This window comes from Mirounga leonina, unplaced genomic scaffold (genome assembly GCF_011800145.1).
Source record: "Mirounga leonina isolate KUSES-001 unplaced genomic scaffold, KU_Mleo_1.0 Mir_53, whole genome shotgun sequence".
Lineage (NCBI taxonomy): Eukaryota > Metazoa > Chordata > Mammalia > Carnivora > Phocidae > Mirounga > Mirounga leonina.
Genome location: NW_023270807.1, coordinates 99,808,735 through 99,833,433, shown reverse-complemented (window position 1 = coordinate 99,833,433; position 24,699 = coordinate 99,808,735). Strand labels below are relative to the sequence as shown.

Genomic DNA, 24,699 nt, shown 5'->3' with positions numbered 1-24,699 from the left:
CTGTTTTTATCAGCTCCCCACTCTGTCCAGGCCTGGCTTTGCCGTGATGTATCCTGCTATCTCCATCAGGGACTGGGCTTGCACTGCTGCTTCTCTGTCCTGCAGTGGAAAGTGTGGGGAGGGTGAGCAAGGATGGCAGGACAACAGACCTCAGAAAAGGCACAGTTAGAAACTCTAACCTGGCCCTATTTCCCTCTGAGCTGCCTTGTACTTTCCCACACACTAGGACCCAAATCACCATCTATTATTTCAGTGTTTTTCTGAACTTTATATTCAGTTCTAGGATCCATCAACCTTCTACGAATCAACTGTGGCTCTTCTAGGATTGGTTTTCGGGAAGGGGGCCAGTCGCTATCTTGGCTTCCTGGCTTGCCTTGTACTTAGGAATTGAACCTGATACTGAGATTCAAGATGTTTGGGTTTAAAGATCATAATAAATATACATGACATGTATTAATCAAACCTAACTGGGTAGAGGTGCAGCAGTTGTACCTTTAGCTGGTTAGAAATGAGAACTGCCAAGGACTGGCCGAGAACAGAAGCCTGAGGCTGTTGGTGTGATTTTGACATCTCTGCTTCTCCATTGAGGTTGTGATCCCATCTTCTCTAATCTCTGTCCTGAGGAGCATAGTACCCTCCCTCTTGTGCTCTGGTATGGATAGCAGTGCTGGTTTGTAACTCTTCTGCCCGCCAGCATTTCCCATTAATCTTGATTTATGCAGTCCTCTAATTCTGGGCTGTGTGGATATGATTACCTTCTCTTGTCTATTTGTAGACAATCTTTTGTCTGTTTGGTAGAAAATCTTTTTGGTCCTGTGTGTAACACATAGTGTTAGATATTCCTGGTTGGCCTGCTCTGTGTGCCAGCTAAACAATCTACATTAAATTAAACTCAAGAAGTTTGCTTGGCATGCTTTTTCACAGAAAACCTCCTCCCTGAACGAAGGATTTAAATAATAAAAAACATAAGAGCCGTAGTGGTCTCTGTGGGACTTAAACTCTGTTGCATCACTTGACCTTAACCATAGGTGCATGGTGAGGGAGGGAGGTGTCAAAAACCACAGTTTTAGGAAATGCCTCTGGCTAGATTAAATTAAGCTAGGTAGAGAGGTCCCCACGTTGAAGTTTTCTCTGTTCATCTATGAGATACATCTGTTTGAATATCCCACTGACAAACAAAAGGAGTAAAAAAAAAATGATCCTTAATTTTTCCTTCATGCATCTATCTCTTCTCAGCTTTCCTGTGATCTTTTCACGATTCCTTCATTTTTTAGTTCCACCACCTTGAAACTTCATATTAACTGAGCATTTCTTTCACCATGTGTTTCAAATTTCTTTTTATTTTGAAAGCCACGACCCTAACTTATTGCTCTCTCAAAAATATGCAGATCTTTCAGACTTTCAACTACACCATGCTATGTACAGTTAATAAATAATAGTAATTGTCAACATCAATAGAGCTGACATTTATCAAGTGCCTACTTCTGATGCTTTAGATCCACATCCATATATCCATATCCTACTAATACAAAGACTGTGCTTGGTTCTCATATATAGCAAGTTCCAGGGAGGATGCAGTTAGCATTTATTGACATGCTATTATTTGCCAAGTAGTATGCTAGGTACTTTAAATAGTCATTTATTCCTTGTAGTGCAAGTCTTGGAAGTAGTTACTATCTCAGTTTTACATATTGAAAAACCGAAGCTTAGAAAAGTTAAGGGACTTGACCAGGGTAGCAGAATTATAATTCTAACAAAGAATTTCTTACTTTGAAACGCATGTGCTTTCTGCTGTTCCACACTGCCTTCCAGAAACTGTATCTGACATGGTGCATTTGTTCTTCAGATGCTCAGTAAGACTTGTGTGTCATGGGGCGCCTAGGTGGCTCAGTAGTTAAGCGTCTGCCTTCGGCTCAGGTCATGATCCCAGGGTCCTGGGGTGGAGCCCCGCATCGGGCTCTCTGCTCAGTGGGAAGCCTGCTTCTCCCCCCACTTCCCCTGCTTGTGTTCCCTCTCTTGCTGTCTCTGTCAAAAAATTAATAAAATCTTAAAAAAAAAAAAAAGATTTGTGTGTCATGCACTGAGCATACAGTCTCATACCTTTCAGATATAAATCCTGCTCTCTAGGTAGAGATAGGATGCATATAGATGAGTAACTATAATTCAGAGTAGACCGGTGCCTTGAGTGAAAGGTCCAGGTACAGCGCCAGGGGGTTTTAGAAGGGGGAGAGTTTATTTTAGATTGAGAAGTTCAGAGGGTAGACATGCTGGGAGAACTGCCCTCTGAGCTGGGTGGGGTTTGCTTGTGGGAACCAAGAACTTTCTTTGAAGGAGGAGAAAATGCTTGAGCAAATGGAGATGGAAAGTGTGTGTGATTGTGAGCTTCTTGAAGGAGCCCTGCAAAGTATACTTTAGAGAAGGTCTTTGTATACTTACTTTTAGGAGACATATAATATTTCTTTCTTTCTTTCTTTCTTTTTTTTTTTTTAGCTTACGATTGAGCATGAGTCTTGTTATGATTAGTGAGAATGTAAAATTGGCCCGTGAGTATGCGCTGCTGGGCAACTATGACTCTGCGATGGTGTATTATCAGGGCGTTCTTGACCAGATGAACAAGTATCTGTACTCGGTCAAAGATACCTATCTCCAGCAGAAATGGCAACAGGTGAGACTTGTACTCAGTACTCAGAAGACTTAAAGAGATCGTCACTGTCCTTTGCAGTTACACGTGAAGAGTGTATAACCATACACGTTACGTGGATTTGTATATAATGTTACTTGAAATTTGATTTGTTATATTAGTAATAGTCCATATTCACTGTCATCAGTATTGTGAGTTCTACTCAGTTTTAGTTGTTGGAATCTAATAGATTAAAAAAAATGGTTTTGACATATTTTTCTATATCACATTTTTTTACCTGTTAAAATCAGAATTGACTTTATTAAGCCATTATTGAAACTGCAGATGACAGCTGAATCTCATGGCTACAGTATTTTCTGTAGAATATTCTAAAGCAGACCATATTTGAATCCCATATGAGGAATGTTAGTCACTGGGGAGATGGAAAGTGTAGAACTTACAAGTCCACTTGAAGGTGGCATTTCTAACAAGTTTCAGCTACATCACAGAGGAAAGAAATGTTACAGAATTTGGGGCACCTGGGTGGTTCAGCCATTAAGCGTCTGCTTTCGGCTCAGGTCATGGTCCCAGGGTCCTGGGATCGAGCCCCGCATCGGGCTCCCTGCTCCACGGGAAGCCTGCTTCTCCCTTTCCCACTCCTGGTTGTGTTCCCACTCTCGCTGTCTCTCTCTCTGTCAAATAAATATATAAAATCCTTAAAAAAAAAAGTTACAGAATTTAATAGTCTTTTTGAGCTGTTCTTCTCAGTAGAACGTTATCCCACAGATTCTGCTAAACTGCTTTTTTGATAGTATTCCATTTTTGTACTTAATTTCTTTGAGAGAAATATCCTACCTCTTTGAACTTAAACCTTTTTCCTTAATCTGCCTCTGCATATCCCTTCCATTACCAGAAGAGGAAAGTATTTTATTTCATAAAGAGTCTTAAATTTGTCACTGAAAGATTTATGTTCATTGGTTGGAGACTTTTTTTTCAAGTAGGCTACACACCCATCATGGAGCCCAAGGTGGGGCTTGAACTCACAACCTGAGATCAAAACCTGAGCTGAGATCAAGAGTTGGACACTTAACTGACTGAGCCACTCAGGCGCCCCTGTGGGCTGGAGACTTTTATTTTAAAAGTCTAAGCTTTTTTTTCTTTTTCTTTTTCTTTTTCTTTTTTTTTTAAAGATTTTATTTATTTATTTGACAGAGAGAGACACAGTGAGAGAGGGAACGTAAGCAGGGGGAGTGGGGGAGGGAGAAGCAGGCTTCCCGCCGAGCAGGGAGCCCGATGTGGGACTTGATCCCAGGATCCTGAGATCATGACCTGAGCCGAAGGAAGACGCTTAACGACTGAGCCCCCAGGCGCCCTCTTTTTCTTTTTTTTTTTTAAAGATTTTATTTATTTTACAGAGAGACAGCGAGAGAGGGAACACAAGCAGGGGGAGTGGGAGAGGGAGAAGCAGGCTTCCTGCCGAGCAGGGAGCCCGATGCGGGGCTCCATCCCAGCACCCTGGCATCATGACCTGAGCCGAAGGCAGACGCTTAACGACTGAGCCACCCAGGCGCCCCTAAGCTTTTTTTTCTTTAAGATTTATTTATTTATTTGAGGCAGGGGGTGGGCAGGAGGGAGAGGGGCAGAGGGAGAAAGAATCTCAAGCAGACTCCCTGCTGAATGCCTGGGTGGCTTAGTTGGAGCCAGACGTGGGGCTCAATCTCACAGCCCTGAGATCATGACCTGAGCCAAAATCCAGAGCCTGACGCTCAACCAACTAAGCCACCCAGGCACCCCTGTTCATTTATTTTTAGAGAGTAGAGTGCACACATGAGCAGGGGAGGGGGGGCAGAGGAAGAGGGGAAGCAGACTCCCTGCTGAGCACAGAGCCCAACACAGGGCTCTATCCCACAACATGAGATCATGACCTGAGCCAAAACCGAGAGAGTGGGACACAACTGACTGAGCCACCCAGGCACCCCAAAAGTCTACACTTTTCTTGTAAAGATACTTAAATCATTTAGTTTTAAAACCAAACATTACCAACTTTTTTTCAATATTTTATATATATTATTTATAAATTGAGTCAAGAATGCTTAAAAAAAAATCTTGGCTATATGTGATTTGGGCCATTTGTCATATGAAGCCATATTTTTCAAACTGTGGGTTTCAGTCCATTAATGATCTATGAAATTAATGCATTCTCATCACCATTTTTTTTTTTTTAAAGATTTTATTTATTTGACAGAGAGAGACACAGTGAGAGAGGGAACACAAGCGGGGGGAGTGGGAGAGGGAGAAGCAGGCTCTCCACCGAGCAGAGCCCGATGTGGGGCTCGATCCCAGGACCCTGAGATCATGACCTGAGCCGAAGGCAGACGCTTAACGACTGAGCCACCCAGGCGCCCCTCTCATCACCATTTTAAAAGTCCAGTAACATAGCATAAAAAACATCAAAGAAGCAATTTACAAAAGGATTATTTTTATCAAAAGTTCCGAAAAGAAAGTTAAAGCTAACTTCAATATATTATGCAGTTTGAATACGAACCGTAAGTTAGTAACATGGTTTAATTGGTCAGAATATTTAATTCATTTTCTCTTGCAATTGAAAACAAAAACTTAATGAACCATCCTTAAAATTTCAGCAATATTTTGGCGTGATTTATGGGATAACTGATGTCAAACTAGAAGTTTCCAACATCTCTAATAAATGGCCCTGGTTTAATCTTGGCAGTGATTTATTGGTTACCAATATTTAAAGAGCCATATTCTCCTTTGAAACCAGGTTTGGCAGGAAATAAATGTGGAAGCTAAACATGTTAAGGATATTATGAAAACACTGGAGAGCTTTAAGCTAGACAACACTCCACTGAAAGCTGCACAACATGAGCTTCCAGCCTCTGAAGGGGAAGTCTGGTCCTTGCCTGTACCTGTTGAACGAAGGTAAGTCGAGACCTTTTAAGAAACAGATTAGCCCAGGAAACTAATAGCTTTGGCTATATCTAGGAGCGCTGGGTGGCCGAGAGACAGGAACGGGAGGTTTTTTACTGAATACCTTTTAGAACTCTTATGTTGTATATCATGTAACTATGACCCATATTGATAAATTAAACTTAGGTGGAAATAACCCAAAAATATGCTTTTGTGAATGAGCTTGCAGTAGTGGAGACAACATTATCTTATAGAAGGAGCTGGGAATTGAAATATCTGAGCTCTCGATCTCTCTTTGCCACTATCTGTAGTTTTGGAAAAAATATGTAACCTTTTGGGCGCCAGGGTGGCTCAGTTGCTAAGAGTCTCCCTTCATCTCAGGTCATGATCCCAGTGTCCTGGGATCGAACTCGCATCGGGCTCCCTGCTCAGCGGGAAGCCTGCGTCTCCCTCTCCCACTCCCGCTGTGTTCCCGCTCTCGCTGTCTCTATCAAATAAATAAAATCTTAAAAAAAAAAAAAGTAACCTCTCTAGGCTTCAGATTTTTCTAACGTAAAGTGAGGGAGTTAGATTAAAACACTGGTTCTCAAACAGGCTATCACAGAATACTGCTGTTCATCAAAATTGTTAAAATGAAAAATGAGCTTTTTAATTCACAGGAAGAAAAGGATAAAATGTTCTCTGTTTTAAGGTTTTTGTTTTTTTTTTTAAAGATTTATTTATTTGAGAGAGAGCATGAGAGGGGAGAGGGTCAGAGGGAAAAGCAGACTCCCCGCTGAGCAGGGAGCCCGATGCGGGACTTGATCCCAGGACTCCGGGATCATGACCTGAGCTGAAGGCAGTCGCTTAACCAGCTGAGCCAACCAGACCACCCATATTTTAGGTTTGTCTTCGGCACTTTTTCCCTCCGCTTCTTATTACCTGGAGCTGGCAAATGAACAATTAGTGAAAGTGATATTTACTGAAATTCTCTACACAGCCAGTAGTGCTTAGTTTCACTGCATATTTTTTACTGACAGGGATCAGATGGATGTTACTTGTCTATTCCACTCACGTAATAGATTTCCTAGTTTGTATTGTGGACTTAAACATGTGAGTGTATAATAGCATTATACAAAAAACACTGACTTGCAGGTCCTTTGCCCCCTAATCAGTTTGAGAACCTTGCACTAAGGAAGACATTGTTCAGATGTTTTTCAGTTTCACATTGTCATTTGTAACTCTCAATTCTTTTTTTTTTTTTTAAAGATTTTATTTATTTATTTGAGAGAGAGAGCGAGAGCAGAAACACAAGCAGGGGGAGCGGGAGAGGGAGAAGCAATTCCCTGCTGAGCAGGGAGCCCGATGCGGGGCTCGATCCCAGGACCCTGAGATCATGACCTGAGCCAAAGGCAGACGCTTAACCGACTGAGCCAGCCAGACGCCCCTGTAACTCTCAATTCTTGATTGTATTTTATGATAGGTGCTAGATATTGAGTGCTCATGTGTCCTAAGCACATTAGAGGCTACACATGTTATTTCATTTATTCACAGTTAGCCTTTCAAATAAGTCATGTGTTCTTTATATTTCAGATAAGATAGTTTGATGTACAGTGAAGCTAGGTAACTTTCCCCCATTATCACAAAGCTAATAACTGGTGGAGCTAGAATTTGAACACAGATATATTTGATTACAAAGCTGGCATTCTCTGCCATACCAGTTATTCTCAAACTCTAGTATACCTAAAGATCTCTTGGGGCACTTATTAAAATGTGGATTCAAGGTTTCCACTCCCAGAGAGTCTGACACAACACAGGCATACCTAGGAGATATTGTAGGTTCAGGTCCAGACCACCACAATAAAGTATCACAGTAAACAAAGTCAAGTAAGTATTTTGGTTTCCCAGTGTGCACATAGAAGTTATTTACACTATACTGTAATCTATTAAGTGTATAATAGGATTATATCTAAAAAACACGTTTTTTAATTGAAAAATACTTTATTCCTTTTTTTTTTTTTAAAGATTTTTATTTATTTATTTGACAGAGAGACAGCAAGAGAGGGAACACAAGCAGAGGGAGTGGGAGAGGGAGAAGCAGGCTTCCCGCCGAGCAGGGAGCCGGATGCGAGGCTCGATCCCAGGACCCTGGGATCATGACCTGAGCCAAAGGCAGACACTTAACGACTGAGCCACCCAGGTGCCCCAGAAATTTATGTCTTTATTTCTCACAGTTCTGGAGGCTAAAGGTCCAAGATCAAGGTGCTAGCTAGTTTGGTTCCTGAGGACTCTTCCAAACAGACAGCTGCCTTGTCTCTGTCTTTGGGAATAATCAAGCTCCCTGGTGTCTCTCACAAGAACAAAGTCCTCAGATCAAGGCCTTATTTAACTTTATTTCATTTATTTATTTATTTATTTATTTATTATAATTTTTTTATTCTTATGTTAATCCCCATACATTACATCATTAGTTTTAGATGAAGTGTTCCATGATTCATTGTTGGTGCATAACACCCAGTGCTCCATGCAGAATGTGCCCTCCTCAGTACCCACCACCAGGCTAACCCATCCTCCCACCCCCCTCCCCTTATTTATTTATTTTTAAGTAGGCTCCATGCCCAACATGGGGCTTGAACTCACCACCCGAGATCAAGAGTCACATGCTTTACTGACTGAGCCATCCAGGTGCCCCTAACTTTAAGTACTCCCTTACTCTAAATGGTCTCACTGGGGATGAGGGATTTAACATAATGAATTTTGGGGGACACAAACATTCAGTCCATAACAGCCCTGTAACTCCTTTCTCACTTATTGGTAAGAACTTTCCGATGAATACATGTGCCCAATGAAAATTTAGTTCATCTCAAATTTAATGAGTTATTTGGTCACCTCAATCTAACAAGCAGAGGCAGGAGGATTCTCTCTTGGGAGTGGTAGGAAATTGAATTACATGAGCCTCTTCATCTAAGAAATTCTATTATGATGAGTCCTAGTTTCCGTTCTGATTGCTTTTTGCTTTCTTCAGTATCTTTTTTTGTCCCTTATCTTAAATGCCTTGGATGGATCACTATTAACTGTAAAGTTCTCCTCTTTGACTTTCTTTGCTGCGTCTTTGCTTATTCCTGTAGTTTATTTTACTTGCTTCCTCAACTAGATAGCCCTCAAAACTTTTTGTTTTGGTAGTCTTCATTTGTACTCATGCTTATGAGAACCTACTCTTTGTTGAACTGTTAGTGATTCTAACCTTGTCATCAGCTAGATTTTAGTCCCATTTAAAGAACAGATTCAGTCTCCTCTATGCTCATGCACAGAAATGTTTGTACAAGGAGGTTCACTGAGCCTTTTAGAGCAAAGATTAGAAATAGCTTCAAAGCTATTAAATGTGATTATTTAAAAATGTCTTTTAAAAGCCATTTAGCATCCCTCAGATATCTCATCTCACAATAAAACCCAAAGTTTTCATCATATCCTTCAACAGCACATGCGGTCCGGTTCCACACCACCTCTAGAACCTGAGTTCTTACAACTCTCTTCCTCCTCGAGCAAGTCAAACACACAGATACTTCAGTTCTTTGCACTTGCCTTTCCTTCAGCTCAGATGTTTGATGACTTGTTCTCTCGTTTCCTTCAGGTCTCACCTTAAATGTTAGAAAGGCCATCTCCAACCACCCTACCTGAAATACCCCCGCTCCCCCAATGGGAGCTCCTACCCTTCTTTATTTTTCTAGACTGCACATAACATCATATGATATACTGTTTATGTCTTCATTGAAGCCTCCTCTCCACACACATATATACACACACGGATGTAAGTCCCTAAGGGTAAAGGTTTTATTAAACTTACTTGAAATTTTTTTATCCCCAGTGCATAGAATAATCAATAATAATATTTCAGTAAATTAGTTTTTGGAGAAATGAATACCTAACAGTAAGAAGTGGATAAAATGTGGCATATTTTACATGTAACTGCCATCTAGTCATTAAAAGCCATTTATGAGGTAATGATACAGGAAATGCCTTATGATAGGATCAGAGATAAATATGAATGCATGTATATATAACAGTTTCAGTTCTGTTTAAATGAAAGACAGCTACAAGAAAATAGACTAATATGTTAAGTGGCTAACTCTGGGTAATGGGGTTACAGGTGACTTTTATTCTTATACTTGATTATATCTCAGTGTCTGTTTTATATTATTTTTCTAGTAAGAGGGGAATACATATTTTAAAAGAATATCTCTACTTGGCTATCCAGATGTCTAAATCGAAAATCAAACCCCCATCATTCCTTTTTGTCTTTATCATTCTGCCAAATCCTCATTATTTTTTTTTAAGATTTTATTTTTATTATTTTTATTTTTTTTTAAAGATTTTATTTGACAGAGAGAGAGATAGCGAGAGCAGGAACACAAGCAGGGGAAGCGGCAGAGGGAGAAGCAAGCCCCCCGTCGATCAGTGAGCCCATGCGGGGCTCAATCCCAGGACCCTGGGTTCGTGACCTGAGCCGAAGGCAGTCGCTTAACCGACTGAGCCACCCAGGCCCCCCCCAGATCCTCATTCTCAACTTCCCATGTCTAGGAGTATCTTTTTTGATAGTGTATCTCTCGGACTTCCATTGCTCATTGCCTTAGGCCAGGCACTCATCTCAGGCCTCCATAACATTTGTAACCTGCAAATATCCCCTGGCTTTCTGTTTCCTTTATCGGTGTATCTTACTCAGCACTGGACCCATCTTTCTAAAACCTTTGCAGCCAGCAGTTAGCTAAAAGCTAAGCCTCTTGAACTAGTATTGAGATTTTCTACTTACCGAACCACCTTCTCTGTCTAGTACCCTCCCTGAATGCTCACCATTGTCTATAGTTAGTGTCTTTATAAACCTTTATGTAGGTGAAGCTCATTTTGATTTTTTTGCTTTTCTACACTGATTTTCTTGTCTGCAGTTATACCCTCTTGTTTAGTTCATCTCCTGTGTTTCCAGGTCCAGTTTATTTGCTGTCCTCTAGAGGTTGTAGCACTTGGTCTCTTTTACATTTTCTGGCATACTTGCCTAGTTTTACATACCTTTTTCTTAACTATACTGGAGGTATTTGAGGATAGGCCTCTTTTACCTTTTTTATTTTTCACTTTAATGGCCCCAGCCAAGTCGAGGAGCCTGAGAAATATTTGAGAGGTCCGAGTCCTGCCGCAGAAATAAAGATGACATGAGGTGATGTGTGTAAACGTAAAGCGCTCTACATCACTTCTTGTGACTGTCCTCAGCCAGTGGTTATGTCAGTGTTTTAAGCGGGGAAAATGATTTAATTTTATTAATTAAAATATGAGAACTATGATATATTCTAAATAAAATAGTTTCAGCTTGCACATGTACCAGTGGATAAATGTGAATCCTGTACCTGTGCTGTGTTCTGGTTCATTTGATAAAACTCTCTTTGATAATTGCTGTCTTTTCAGTTTCTAAGAATCAGACTAAGTTGTCATTCATCCTTGATGTACACCAGTGATTTCTTCTCAAAAGAGAGGTGATGATCACTTGCCTTCTATTATTTCTACCATATAACCGTACTGCAGTCCATTCTTCTCGTTAAATCACCACAGACCGCTGTGTCAGATATAAACAGCAGATCTTAGATTTCAGTGACTTGTTCGTTCAGTGCTATCTTGTGTTCCGTTATTGCCTCTTTAGTTCATAGACTCTAACTTACACATGATATGTGTACGTCTGTTTTTGGACCACCTCCAGTTCATTATGATTTTCATGATCTTGTGTCTAATTAGACCCTCACCGGGACCTAGAAAACGCCAGTCTCCTCAGTACAGTGACCCTAAGCCACACGGTAACCGTCCAAGTACAACCGTCAGAGTTCACCGTTCTTCTGCACACAATCTTCACAACGACAGAGGGAAAGCTGTTCGTTGTCGGGAAAAGAAAGAACAGAGTAAAGGAAGAGAGGAAAAGGTAAATGTTACTGGTTTTCATAAATGAAATATTTATTAACCATAAAAATGAAGACTGTATAAATTTTAATAATTTTTAGTCATTGAAATGACCTTAGAACCTTAGATTCCACCTAGACTGGGATTTTTCCCACTCACTATTAAACAGATATTTTGGAGTATTTTTTGTATCTTTATATCTTGAAATAATTCCAGACTTGCAGACAGGTTGCAAGAACAGTATAAATTTACCCAGTTTTACCAATTATTAATATTTTGCCCCTTTTGCTTTATCTTCTACTTTCTATATACATTTTTTTCCTGCAGCATTGAGAGTAAATTGTAGATATCATGCCCTTTTACCCTTAAATACTTTAGAGTGTATTTCCTAGGTACTTGGACATTCTTTTACATAAACACAATACAGTTGTCAAAAGCCATACATTTTACAGTGATACAGTGTTGTATCAATCCATAGACCCTCATAAAATTCAGCTAGTTATCCCAGTGCTGACATACGTAGCTCATTGTGCCCCCATGCCAGGACGCAGTAGGGAAGTATACATTACATTTGGTTGTCATGTTTCTTTCATCTCTCTAATGTGAAAACTTTCTCAGCCTTTCTCTTTTTTGGTCTTTGGTATTTTTGAAGAGTACAGGCCAGTTGTTTTGTAGAATGCCTCTCAGTTTGGGCTTTTCTGATGTTTCCTTGTGATTAGATTAAGGGTATGCATTTTGGGCAGGAATACCATGGAAGGGAAGTCTTGTTCTTCACAGTGTATAAGAAGACACAGGATGTTTATTGGTTCTGTGACTTGTGATAAATTGGAGTGCTTCGTTAGGGTGGTGTCTGCCTGGGCTTTCCACTATAAAGTTACTCTTTCTCCCTTTATATTAATTTGGGGGGAGATACCTTGAGACTGTAAATATCCTATTTCTCATCAAAATTTTATCTACTTGTTTTAGCATTCAGTGATGCTTGCCTAAATCAGTTATTCCTGGGGCAGTTAAAAAATCATGATTTTCTTTTTTTTTTTTTTTTTAAAGATTTTATTTATTTATTTGAGACAGAGAGAATGAGAGAGAGCATGAGAGGGAAGAAGGTCAGAGGGAGAAGCAGACTCCCCGCTGTGCAGGGAGCCCGATGCGGGACTCAATCCAGGGACTCCAGGATCATGACCTGAGCCGAAGGCAGTCGCTCAACCAACTGAGCCACCCAGGCGCCCCTAAAAAATCATGATTTTCTAATGCTATTATTTCTTCTACATTAATTGGCATCCTGCTGTAAGGAAAAACTTCATCTCTTTCTCTTTATTTAATGTTATCAGTATGGAGTCATGGATTCTTATTTGATTCAGTGAATTATAATCTGTTGCTATCTTTTTGATGCTTAAATTGTTTAAGATTTGAAGGGGTGACCTTTGAAACTAGATCACTATGTCTTTTTTGACATGTACTCATCATTCTCTGAGTACCTCCTCGTTTTCTGGCACAGTAGCAATCAACAAATCAGTTGTCCAAGAGATTTTAAATTAATATGATCTTGCTGGTAAGGCAGGAAAATACAAAGCTTTTCAAAAATATGGCATGACGATTAAGAGCATGGGCTTTAGATACAGGTAGACTTGCATTGAAGCACCAACTCTGCTCTGTGTTACCATAAGCCGTTTGGTCTTCCAAAGTTTTATTTCCTCATATATAGAATTATTTTAACACCTGTCTCCTAGAGTTTTCGTAGGATAAGTGCAATAATCTTTTCTGGCCCCCAACACATACTTCGTGAGTGTTAGCTGTTACTATTTCCCACACATTCCAGGTAACTGAGATTTTACTGTATTTACTGTTGCTTAAATAGTTTTATTATTGCATTTTTTCAAAAGTTTAATGAGATATTTCAGATGTTGGCGACTACATTCAAAATGGTCCTTAATGGATACAGTGCAAAAGTAGAAATATTGGGTTAAAATCAAGACAAAAATAAATCCCTTAAAAGGAAACTCACTTAAGAAAAAAGTTCTTGTTTATCAGTGAAAGTATTTTAGCCTTCAGTTTTAAAACGTATTGTGTTTCCACCACTCTTTGGTTCTCTATTGTTTCAAGAAAGAGTAAGAGAAGAAAGTATACTAAATAAACATAAGATTAGCTGCAATAAGAGGAGGTCTTGTCTGTGTCTCTGCTTAGTGTAGACTGCTTAATTGCTAAAATCCTCAGGACTTTGAGTGAGGGGTATAGGACAGCCAGAGAACAAATGTATAAAATAGGTTTTCTTCCCGAGTCAGCTAGTGTGTCTTGAAAATATGTACCCATTGTTGAGAAATTGTACTTGGGGAGACCAGATTAATATATTTCAGGTAATTATAGAATAATTAGATGCTTAACAGTGGTAGTAACTGATGACTAGAAAGAACAGAATTCTTTTTTTTTCCTCTTTTTTTATGTTATGTTAATCACCATACATTACATCATTAGTTTTAGATGTAGTGTTCCATGATTCATTGTTTGTGCATAACACCCAGTGCTCCATGCAGACGTGCCCTCTTTAATACCCATCACCAAGCCAACCCATCTCCCCACTCCCTTCCCCTCTAGAACCCTCAGTTTGTTTTCAGAGTCCATAGTCTCTCATGGTTCATCTCCCCCTCTGATTTACCCCCCTTCATTTTTCCCTTCCTACTATCTTCTTCTTTTTTTAACATATAATGTATTATTTGTTTCAGAGGTACAGGTCTGTGATTCATCGGTCTTACACAATTCACAGCGCTCACCATAGCACATGTCCTCCCCAATGTCTATCACCCAGCCACCCTAGCCCTCCCACACCCCCCCCACTCCAGCAACTCTGTTTCCTGAGATTAAGGATTTGGATTTTGGGTTTATAATGTTGCCAGCTTTTACAATAACTGGTTTTAAACCTGGGTATTTATCTCCTGGGTAATTGGTTCATCTTTAACATTATTTTGAGCACAAGAAGGAGGCTGTGTTCTTTTTAGCCCTTCTCCTGCTGTTTCACCTACTAGTAGTTGTTAGCATTTTTACTCAGAGCAGGTTATTGAGTCAGTATGTGCTTCAAAGAAATTGTACTATTTCAGCTAATTACATAAAATCCTATCAAAAACGTCGACACTTGAAATTCCATAGCTCCCTTTGGCTGACCTATTATGTTTCTCCTTTCTGCCTAGCTTAAATTCATTTTGCTTTGTCTACAGACATCCCTTCAGCACTGTGTTCTGTGGGAGGAAAGAAAACAACTAGAAAGTGCTTTTCTATCTGTGTCTTCCTAGGCTCACAGTGTGAGTTCCCACTAATCAGGGACAGTGTCTTCTTTCTGCCCCCGCAGCTGCTAGCACAGAATGGGTTCTTGGTAAATATTTGTGAATGAATAACATTTGCATAAATACTTAAAGATAACCATCTCTTTCTTTCTTTCCTTCCTTCCTTCCTGCTTTTCTTTTCTTTTTTCTTTTCTTTCTTAAAGTTTACTTATTTGACAGAGAGCACAAGTAGGCAAAGCGGCAGGCAGAGGGAGAGGAAGGGAAGCAGGCTCCTTGCTGAGCAGGGAGTCCCACGCGGGGCTCGATCCCAGGACCCTGGGATCATGACCCAAGCTGGAGGCAGATGCTTAACCAACTGAGCCACCCAGCTGCTCCTTATTTATTTTTTTAAAGTTTTTGGTTTTTTTTTAAAATATTTTATTTATTTATTTGACAGAGAGAGAGACAGCAAGAGAGGGAACACAAGCAGGGGGAGTGGGAGAGGGAAAAGGCTTCCCACTAAGCAGGGAGCCCAATGTGGGGCTTGATTCCAGGTCCCTGGGATCGTGACCCGAGCCAAAGGCAGACGCTTAACCGACTGAGCCACCCAGGCGCCTCTGTAGGTCATTCTTGACATTAATAATAGGTGTTGTCTGTTTTTTTCATTTTCAGTGTTGCTAGAGGTTTGTCATTTTCATTCACGTTTTCAAGGAACTAGTTCTTTGTTTTATTGTTTACCGACTGAGCCACCCAGGCACCCCTTATTTATTTATTTTTTTAAAGTTGTGGGTTTTTTTGTTTGTTTTTTGTTTTTAGGTAATGTCTACATCCAACATGGGGCTTGAACTCATGACCCTGAGATCAAGAGTCTCATGCTCTTCTGTCTGAGCCAGCCAGGTGCCCCAACCTTCTCCTAAAGGCTGCACAATACCTTCCTTGAATTTTTTATGTTCGCATTGGATAGTGAATATGTATATTGTAAGACAGACGCTTTTTTGACCATCTAGTTTAAGACTTTGAATATATAAATATTGGTTAAGCATAGATGTTAATATCTACTTTAGATAGCACCACTGACAAATCATGTATGGGCAAAACAATGTTAATGAGACAGGGTAAGAATTCTAGTACAAGACCAAGTAAATGACTGTTTACCTTAATTAATGCAGAGCTTCATAAATTTTCTTGCCTTATAAAATTCATGAGTGTCTGTATGTTTTCACAGCACCTCAAGGACCAAAAGAATACCCATCCATTGGTGAAGAAGTTAGGTTCAGACAACTTTGCTGTGTCCTAACAGCGCATGTTGGGCACTGCTCAGTTTCTCAGACTTTGGAGGCAGAGTGGATATTTCACTCTGATTCCTCTTTCACCTTGATTTTTCCCACTATTTCTTTTATCACAGAAACTGCCAGAAACCCAGCTTCACAAAAATGTGGCATTATTGAAAGGAATGTAGCAGGGTTTTTTGTTTTGTTTTGTTTTTTTTAAACATTTTATTTATTTATTTGACAGAGAGAGACACAGCGAGAGAGGGAACAGCAGGGGGAATGGGAGAGGGAGAAGCAGGCTTCCCGCTGAACAGGGAGCCCGATGTGGGGCTCGATCCCAGGACCCTGGGATCATGACCTAAGCTGAAGGCAGACGCTTAATGACTGAGCCACCCAGACGCCCAGGAATGTAGCAGTTTTAATGTAGAAACGGAACTACCTGGAGCTGGTAATTCACCCAGTGTTCAACAGATAATGCTGGGTTTCACTAAAAAATGTAAAATACCCTGCAGTGCTCTGTCAGTTTGCCGTCGTATCCTGGAGTACTTTAGTACAGGGCTTTGGAACTGTGGTCCTAAAGGTTGCCGTCACAGAGGGTGGGAGGGAATTGCACCAGGGAACTGAGAAGTCTCTTTTGCAGTGGGGTGGGAACAGTGAAAAAAGGAAAATTTTAGGAGCATTGATGAGGGCTGGGTAGGTAGTTAAGAGTGAGCCGTAGATGGGACGCCTGGGTGGCTCAGTCGGTTAAGCGTCTGACTCTTGGTTTTGGCTCAGGTTGCAACCTCGGGGTTGTGAGATGGAGCCCTGCATGGGACTCTGTGCTCAGCGTCGAGTTTGCTTGAGATTCTTTGCCTTTCCCTCTGCTCTTCCCTCAACTCAACGTGCGCTCTCTCACTCTCGCTCTCAAATAAATTAACTAAATCTTTAAAAAACAAAAAAAGTGAGCTGTAATCTTAGCTACATAAACCATCTGTCTTTAACCTTATCTCCTCTAAAGTTTTGAGATAAATGCCACACATATCTGATACTCACCAGTAACCACAGTTCATCTCAGTGTTGATTTTTTTGATTCTCACCAATTCGTATGCATAATATTTTTGTTTTTCTTTAACACTTTTGTCATACTTTTTATGTAAAATTAAAAGTTGAATATGAAACTGTAATAACTCATTCTGATGTTGGTATAGAACAGTGACTTTAATAGTCTTTGACTCTCTCATTACTTGTACTATTATATTAGCTCTTCTAAAAATATCACTGGAGTCCAGTCTGTGTTTCTGAGTATAATCTTTGAGTCAATCAGAAGCTCTTGTGTTTTTCTCCCGATGTAGAACAAATCACCTGCTGCAGTTACCGACCCAGAGACAAGTAAATTTGATAGTACTGGATATGATAAGGACTTAGTAGAAGCTTTGGAAAGAGATATAATTTCTCAGAATCCCAATGTTCGATGGTAAGTTATATCATAACAAGATAATTGGGTGTTGATAATGCTTTTAGGAAAAGCAAAGGGAACCATTACTTTTTCAGTAAATGCACTGAAGATCAGTCCTTGGAGATGGAACGAGAGTGCATGCAGTGTGAACCCAGGACTTGGTTCAGGCTATACCAAATTTTTGTCTGAGCTTTTTATTTAATAAAGTAACAAATGATACATAAGTTTCTATTAAATAAAAAAAATCTAAAGATCACAGAAATTTCATCTTCTTTTGGGGACATCCTCTAATGGTGAAATGGCAGGGATTCTTACACATGTGCATTGTTTGCTTTTGGTTTTTGTTCTTATGTAAGCTCTGTGCTTGAAGTGGGGCTTGAACTCACAACCCCAACCAAGATCAGGAGTTGCAATGCTCTGTTGACTGATGAGCCAATCAGGTGCCCCATTGTTGCTTGTTATCTATAGTTTATCCCATGGATGTTGCTTGTATTTTCTGACTTTGAGCAGTGATTCTCAACTTGACTTATTATATCTAATCGAAGAACTGTAATTATCACTCTGAATTCTAAAAGCTCCCTTTCAAAAAAAAATTAAAAAAATAAGAGGCCCCCTTTCTCACAAAGTTAGGTACATTCTGTTAAATATTTTTCATTAAAATCTTAACGATTTTTAGGTATGCTTTTGGGGATATTTTAAAAATATTTTTTGGTATTTGGTACTTACACAGTGAACATATATTTTCATGAAAATGCCACATATGCCAGTAATAGTAATAGCAGTAAGAGTTTTCTAGTGGTTGGTGATGACTTCATAGTAGTCTCTATGATACTCTATCCTTGGTGTCTACCTCTTAATAGGGTTGGGGGCAAAGCAGCAATACTGTAGCCTTGTCTCTGCTTTATGCCCTTTTTTGTACTTTTTTTTTTTTTTTTAATGGGCTCATTGTTTTTAAATCATGGAGTTTATGGGATGAGCATCACAGGGGCAGGAATTTAAAATGAGACGGCATGATAAATACTTGGGTGCCTATAGACCAGTGGTCTCATTCACCAAGTTGGAAATCATTATTGCCAAGAATTGAAGATTCCGATTGTGCTCCATGTAGACTGGCTGGTGTGGCAGGCCTCATCACAGTGTGCCGGCTCACCGCGCCCAGGCAGGGGCTTCGCAGTCTGGTGGCAGTGTAAGCCATGCTGCTTTTGGTTTGTAAGGATGACTGCACACAGTTAAATATGTCATCTGAGAGGGTACTGATGAAATATCTCCTCTTTCAGGGATGATATTGCTGACTTAGTAGAAGCTAAAAAGTTGCTTAAGGAAGCTGTGGTGTTACCAATGTGGATGCCAGAATTCTTTAAGGGCATTAGGAGACCATGGAAAGTAAGTTTATTGTTGTTAATGGTGTTGTCAAAGTGAATGGCAAGTACATTGCTATAGAAAACCAGTATTTATCTTACTCAGGGGAGTGAGAGGATAGAATTAGGTAAGGAAAATTTTATTTTATTTTATTTTATTTTTATTTTATTTTTATTTTATTTTAAGGAAAATTTTAAATTAAAAAATATGTTACTCCAAATTTTATTTAGACCAAAAGCTTATTGCAAGGTTCCCAGAATAAGAAATAGGTATAGTGTGACCTTTGGAAAGTTGATTTAGAATGAGCTCGTATTTGCAAATAAGAACAAGTTGCCTAATGCAGAACTTCTCCATTTGGTGTATCTGCTACAGAACTTGTATCCTCTACTTCTTGCAGTTGTCCTTAAGAAATTGAGACCTGTCTGCATTAAATGGGTACTTTTTAAAAAAGTCGTGAGCTGATCTGAAAAGAGACTGAAAGAAACTTTCTTGGATTTAGAAAATGTGCCAATGGCTAACTCTGTACTTATTAAGTGAGAAGCAAGCTACAAAATTCTGGACATTCTTTGAGTAACAAAGTTTGTAACAAAAAAACTAATTTGTTTGACCTAAAGACTAGCAGGAAATATATCCAAATAATATTGGTACCTGTGTTAGGGTATGATTATTATAATGTCAGTGTTATAACATTGATTATATTTTTCTCATTTCTGAGTTCCAAATTTTTAATAATGTGGTTACCTTTTATAATGAAAAAGTAATTTGGTGATAAAGTATCCTTTTGTTTATTTTTTATTTATCTTAATATTATATGTTAGTTGAAAATTAATTCTTAGTAATGGAATTCTTGTGAATTAGAACAGTGGCAGGTAAATCTTTCACTTATGGGGCGCCTGGGTGGCTCAGTTGGGCGACTGCCTTCAGCTCAGGTCATGATCCTGGAGTCCCGGGATCGAGTCCCGCATCGGGCTCCTTGCTCAGCGGGGAGTCTGCTTCTCCCTCTCCCGCTCCCCACTCTCGTGCTCTCTCTCTCTCTCAAATAAGTAAATAAAATCTTAAAGAAAAAAAAAAAATCTTTCACTTATGTTATTCTTTTCCCTACAGGGAGTGTTGATGGTTGGCCCACCTGGCACAGGAAAGACCCTCCTTGCTAAAGCAGTAGCTACGGAATGCAAGACAACATTCTTCAATGTGTCTTCGTCAACTCTGACTTCCAAATACAGAGGGGAGTCTGAGAAGCTTGTTCGTCTTCTGTTCGAAATGGTGAATGTTTGAGACCACTCTGATGATGCTCTACCTCTAAGCAGGGAGGAAGTGAGTCGTACTATCTCCAGTGTGTAGAAAAGCTAGGCAGGATGGCACTGCGCCCAGAGTGTGAGTCCCGTGCCCTCGAAGCACATGAGTAGCTGGAGTTTTTCTGTTTCCTTTCCTCTAGAGGAAGAGCCATCTCTCTTGGCTTATGGGCATGCTCACATTATGGGATCATTCCAGGTTAGGATCCTGGGAGTTTGAAATTATTATGTTTTTTAAATCAGTAGGCTTATTTATAATATGGTAAATTCAGTGTTGTGACCGTAATGTGGAACAGTGAAAATCAAGTAGTTACGGAATTGAGATCACCTCCAATCTATTAACTATGCTGAATACCTTGAGTTTAATGATCCAGACTTTGGATTGCTACTCCTTTACTTGTTACTTTGAGTTCCTTTTTTCCTTCTTCAACTCCCACTAATCTGAGTATCAGTAGAAGGAATCATAATTCAACAAGTTCGTAGTAAGAGTGTTTGGATTAATTTCAACAGCTTTTTAGACTTCAGACCCTGGTAAGCTTCACTGATTGTTTCAGTCTTGCCTCATTTAAGAAATAGTGTAGTTATATGTATCAGGACAGAGTTATGCTTATTATATGGACAGTGACTTGGCATTCTTAACTCTAAAGACTCCCATCGTGGACAAAACCTTAGATGACCATGTTAATATGATACTAGATCTTACTTCCTAGACTCAGAATAAAACAAAACAAGCAAATGAAAACCCATACAATTTCAGGTTATCCATTTTCATTTTCTGTAAAGGATTCTCCCTGTTTCAATTCCCCTTTTCTCCTTCAAGTTTGATAATTCATATGGCAGGATGCAAATTCGAACAGGTTCTTAATAGTTGATCAGTAGTTTATACTGCAGTAGGGGAATCTAGTGGAGAACCTCTTAAGTGAGTTTGGAAAATTAGTTTGCCCTTTGCTTCAGGGAGAAAGAATTCTATTGCCAGGATTCCAGAATATCTAGGCTTTTTAAAGATGTAAGGTAAATAGAATGAATGGCTAAGTATGGAGTCTTTAGGGTCAGGTCACCCGGCTTCAGATCCCACATCTCTTGTCACTTTCTTAGCTGGCTAACTGTGGGCATATTTCCTGATCCTCAGTTGCTTTCTCTGTAAGAGGATGAGCGTAATACAGGAGATACCTCTGTAATGTTCGGATGGTGAAACGAGCTAATGCATGTGAATTGCTTACTACAGAGTCTGACTCACAGGGGCTAATAGATATTAGCTGTTCTGTTTCAGAATTATTTGATATATTTTCTAATGGAGAGTTTATATTCAAGAAAAATGACCATTCTGTGCGGGGAAGCCTCTTACAGAGTGCTAATTTACATTATTTTTTATGGTGAGATTTATGAAGGCATATCAAACGGCTTGTTTTTTACCAGCTTCCCTCATGTTAGCCATCTTTAAATATGTGCCTGCTTCTCTGGAGTCTGTGACTTTGAGTTGCCTACTACTGAGTAGGGGCTCAGTCATAGGCCAGTTTGGAACTTCTGCCTTTGGAACTTTTGATTAGGGCTCATATTTAAAACTCAAATTAAAACTGGCTTAATTTTTTTTTTCCTGTTCATCCTATGGACTCTCCCCAGGAGTGAAGTTGTACAGCCTCTCACATCTTGTTTTGGCTGCTCTGTAGATGACTTGCCTCTCCCCGAGGGCCCAGGCCCATTCCCCAGAATCCCTCAAAGCAAACATGTCTCAAGGCCTGTATTTTCTTCTTTTTTTTTCTTCAAGGGCTGTATTTTAAATAATGCCACTTAAATATAAGTCTGTCCAGGATTTTTCTCATGACATGGTAACAAACACATACCAAAACTTAATGGTATAATTTTTGTTGTATTGTCAAGAATTTTCAAGTATCAGAAACCTAATCAAATGAGTTTAAACCAAAAGAATAATATATTGGGTCACGTAAGTAGGAATTTTCAGAAGTTATGTTCCAGCTTCTTAGACCTAACAGGATCTAACAATTCAGATGTTTTGGGGGATGTCTCTTTGACCTTTGCCTCTCTGTTTACCTGTGCGTTGGCTTTGATTTTATGTGGTGGCCACTATAGCCATGAGTGCCTTAAGCCTTGTTTTTATTGTCTTTATTGGTAATCCCCAAGAAATTAGCCCTCGTTGGATATTTCATTTAAAAATAATTAACTATAGGGGCGCCTGGGTGACTCAATCAGTTAGGCGTCCGACTCTCCATTTTGGCTCAGGTCATGATCTCAGGGTTGTGAGATTGAGCCCCACACTGGGCTCTGTGCTCAGAGGGGGAGTCTGCTTCTCTACCTCTCTGTCCCCCTCGTCACTCTTGCTCTCTCACTATAAATCTTTAAAAATAAAAAAGATTGGGGCGCCTGAGTGGCTCAGTCGGTTAAGTGTCTGCCTTCGGCTCAGGTCATGATCCCGGGGTCCTGGGATCGAGTCCCGCATCGGGCTCCTTGCTCCGCGGGAAGCCTGCTTCTCCCTCTCCCACTCCCCCTGCTTGTGTTCCCTCTCTGACTGTGTCTCTCTCTGTCAAAAAAATAAATAAAATCTTTAAAAAAAATAAAATAAAAATAAAAAAGATTAACTGTGAACTTCTTTAGTTACTGTATTGTCATTGTCAATGACAATGTCAAATGAACAATGGCAATTTAATAAGATTTCTTAGAAGGAATCTATATGATTTTATTTAAGGTACTGATTCTCTGAAACCAATTTTTTTTCTAGAACTGTAGAACACTTACCAATATCTGTAAATATTTTCCCACCATTGTTGACCTTATTGTTGTAGCATACATGATAATTCTGTATTTATATCACTCACGAATAAACAGATATCACCTGCCATGTAATATTTAAGGCTATGGTAAGTTTCCATTAGAAGCTGTCTTGTAGCTGCTCCAGTTTATCTTTTCCCAATATTAGGACCAGAGAGAGATGTGGTGTGGTAGGCTCCTGGGCTCTTTTCTAATTGCTGTAGATTATTTTTTAAGTGAAATAAAAATGAAATAAAAACCTGGTGTTACATGGTTTCTTTATTTAGGCTCGATTTTACTCTCCAGCCACCATATTTATCGATGAGATAGATTCCATTTGTAGTCGCAGAGGGACTTCTGAGGAGCACGAAGCAAGCAGAAGGGTGAAAGCCGAGCTGCTGGTTCAAATGGATGGTATGCATGTGTCTGCATTGACTAAGCGCTACTCCTAGGGCTAAGCCACACAGCTCCTGCCAACTAGAGAGGGCTGGCAAGTAGGTCCTGGAGATCGACAGTATACTGGGGACACGGACTGTGGGGACATGCCAGAAATAATGGCTGTTCATAGAGCACTCATGGGCATATGCTCGGATTTCTTATGTTCAGCAATGAAACTGAAATAAATGCAAATAAATTTGCCTTAGGAATATGTATGCTTTTGAAAAATTTTAGAAATTGGTATGTAGTTAAGCTGAGCTGGTCTTTTGAATAAATCTATTTTGAGTCCTATTTTTTTGCATATTAAAATTTACTTTTCTTGGGCCACAAATTCATATATGTACCATTTAGCTTTAGAAGTCCTAGGGAAGCTTAACAATTACACTACTTTGCAATTTAGTGCTAAATATATGATGATCTTTTAAGTAGTTGAGCTTTATTTTCTATACTCTGACTTCCTGTCTTTTTACATTCTCCTCTCCCTTTTTTTTTAGGTGTTGGAGGTGCTTCTGAAAATGATGACCCTTCCAAAATGGTTATGGTTCTGGCAGCTACTAATTTTCCCTGGGATATTGATGAGGCATTAAGACGACGTCTTGAAAAAAGAATCTATATTCCATTACCATCAGGTTATCTGCATTTGAATCTTGTCTGAAAGCTCATGTTAACTCTTAGGTAGTTTTGCTTAGAGATTTTAAAATTTGGTAGTAATTAACTTTCCTTTAGAGAGACAAATGTAGGATGTCTTTCCTTATATTAACTGATTTGGCTATATCTAGAACCTGAAAGCCTTGGTACCAGAAATTTTTTTTTTTAAGATTATTTATTTATTTGAGACAGAGAGCGAGTGCACAAGCAGGGGGAGAGGGAGAAGCAGACTCCCCGCCAAGCAGGGATCCCGACGCGGGGCTTGATCCCAGGACCGGAGACCATGACCCAAGCTGAAGGCAGACACTCAGCTGACTGAGTCACCTGGTACCAGGAAATTTTAAATTTAGAAGGGCTCTTAAATTTTTAAGCAAATGAGCTCTAAGAATTGGAAAACAACTTCTCATACAAAGTAGACTTGAGAAAAAAATAACAGTATGTTTATGTTGAAGGCTTACATTTTTAAATTTGTTTCCATGATTAGCAAAAGGCAGGGAGGAGCTGTTACGAATAAATCTACGTGAACTGGAATTGGCTGATGATGTTGACCTTGCAAGCATAGCAGAAAATATGGAAGGTTATTCAGGTGCAGACATTACCAATGTGTGCAGGTATGAATTATTTTGAAAGCATAGGGTTTTGTGGGTATAAACTTCTGTTACGAAGTTTTGTGCTGAATTAGTAAGATGGGTGAAGAATAAAGACCCACATTAGAATCTCTAGTCAGCGACACGAGTTTTGGTATGAAGTTTATGTGATAAGGTGCTGGTAAGAACTTGGG

General features: G+C 39.6%; 1 protein-coding gene across 4 annotated transcripts in view; it reads left to right on the top strand.

The window, feature by feature from the left end:
- Positions 1–24,699, top strand: part of KATNA1 (katanin catalytic subunit A1) — a 33,695-nt gene that overhangs the window by 7,480 nt on the left and 1,516 nt on the right. For 3 of the 4 annotated variants that reach the window (XM_034990988.1, XM_034990984.1, XM_034990985.1), the window contains 9 exons: positions 2,491–2,665; positions 5,403–5,560; positions 11,303–11,483; positions 17,315–17,436; positions 18,696–18,801; positions 19,882–20,040; positions 23,120–23,246; positions 23,765–23,899; positions 24,403–24,529. In XM_034990988.1, coding sequence (XP_034846879.1) covers positions 2,504–2,665; positions 5,403–5,560; positions 11,303–11,483; positions 17,315–17,436; positions 18,696–18,801; positions 19,882–20,040; positions 23,120–23,246; positions 23,765–23,899; positions 24,403–24,529 — 1,277 coding nt within the window. In that variant the 5' untranslated portion in view covers positions 2,491–2,503. The remainder of the gene's footprint in view (positions 1–2,490; positions 2,666–5,402; positions 5,561–11,302; positions 11,484–17,314; positions 17,437–18,695; positions 18,802–19,881; positions 20,041–23,119; positions 23,247–23,764; positions 23,900–24,402; positions 24,530–24,699) is intronic. The other variant, XM_034990987.1, reaches the window with a different exon arrangement.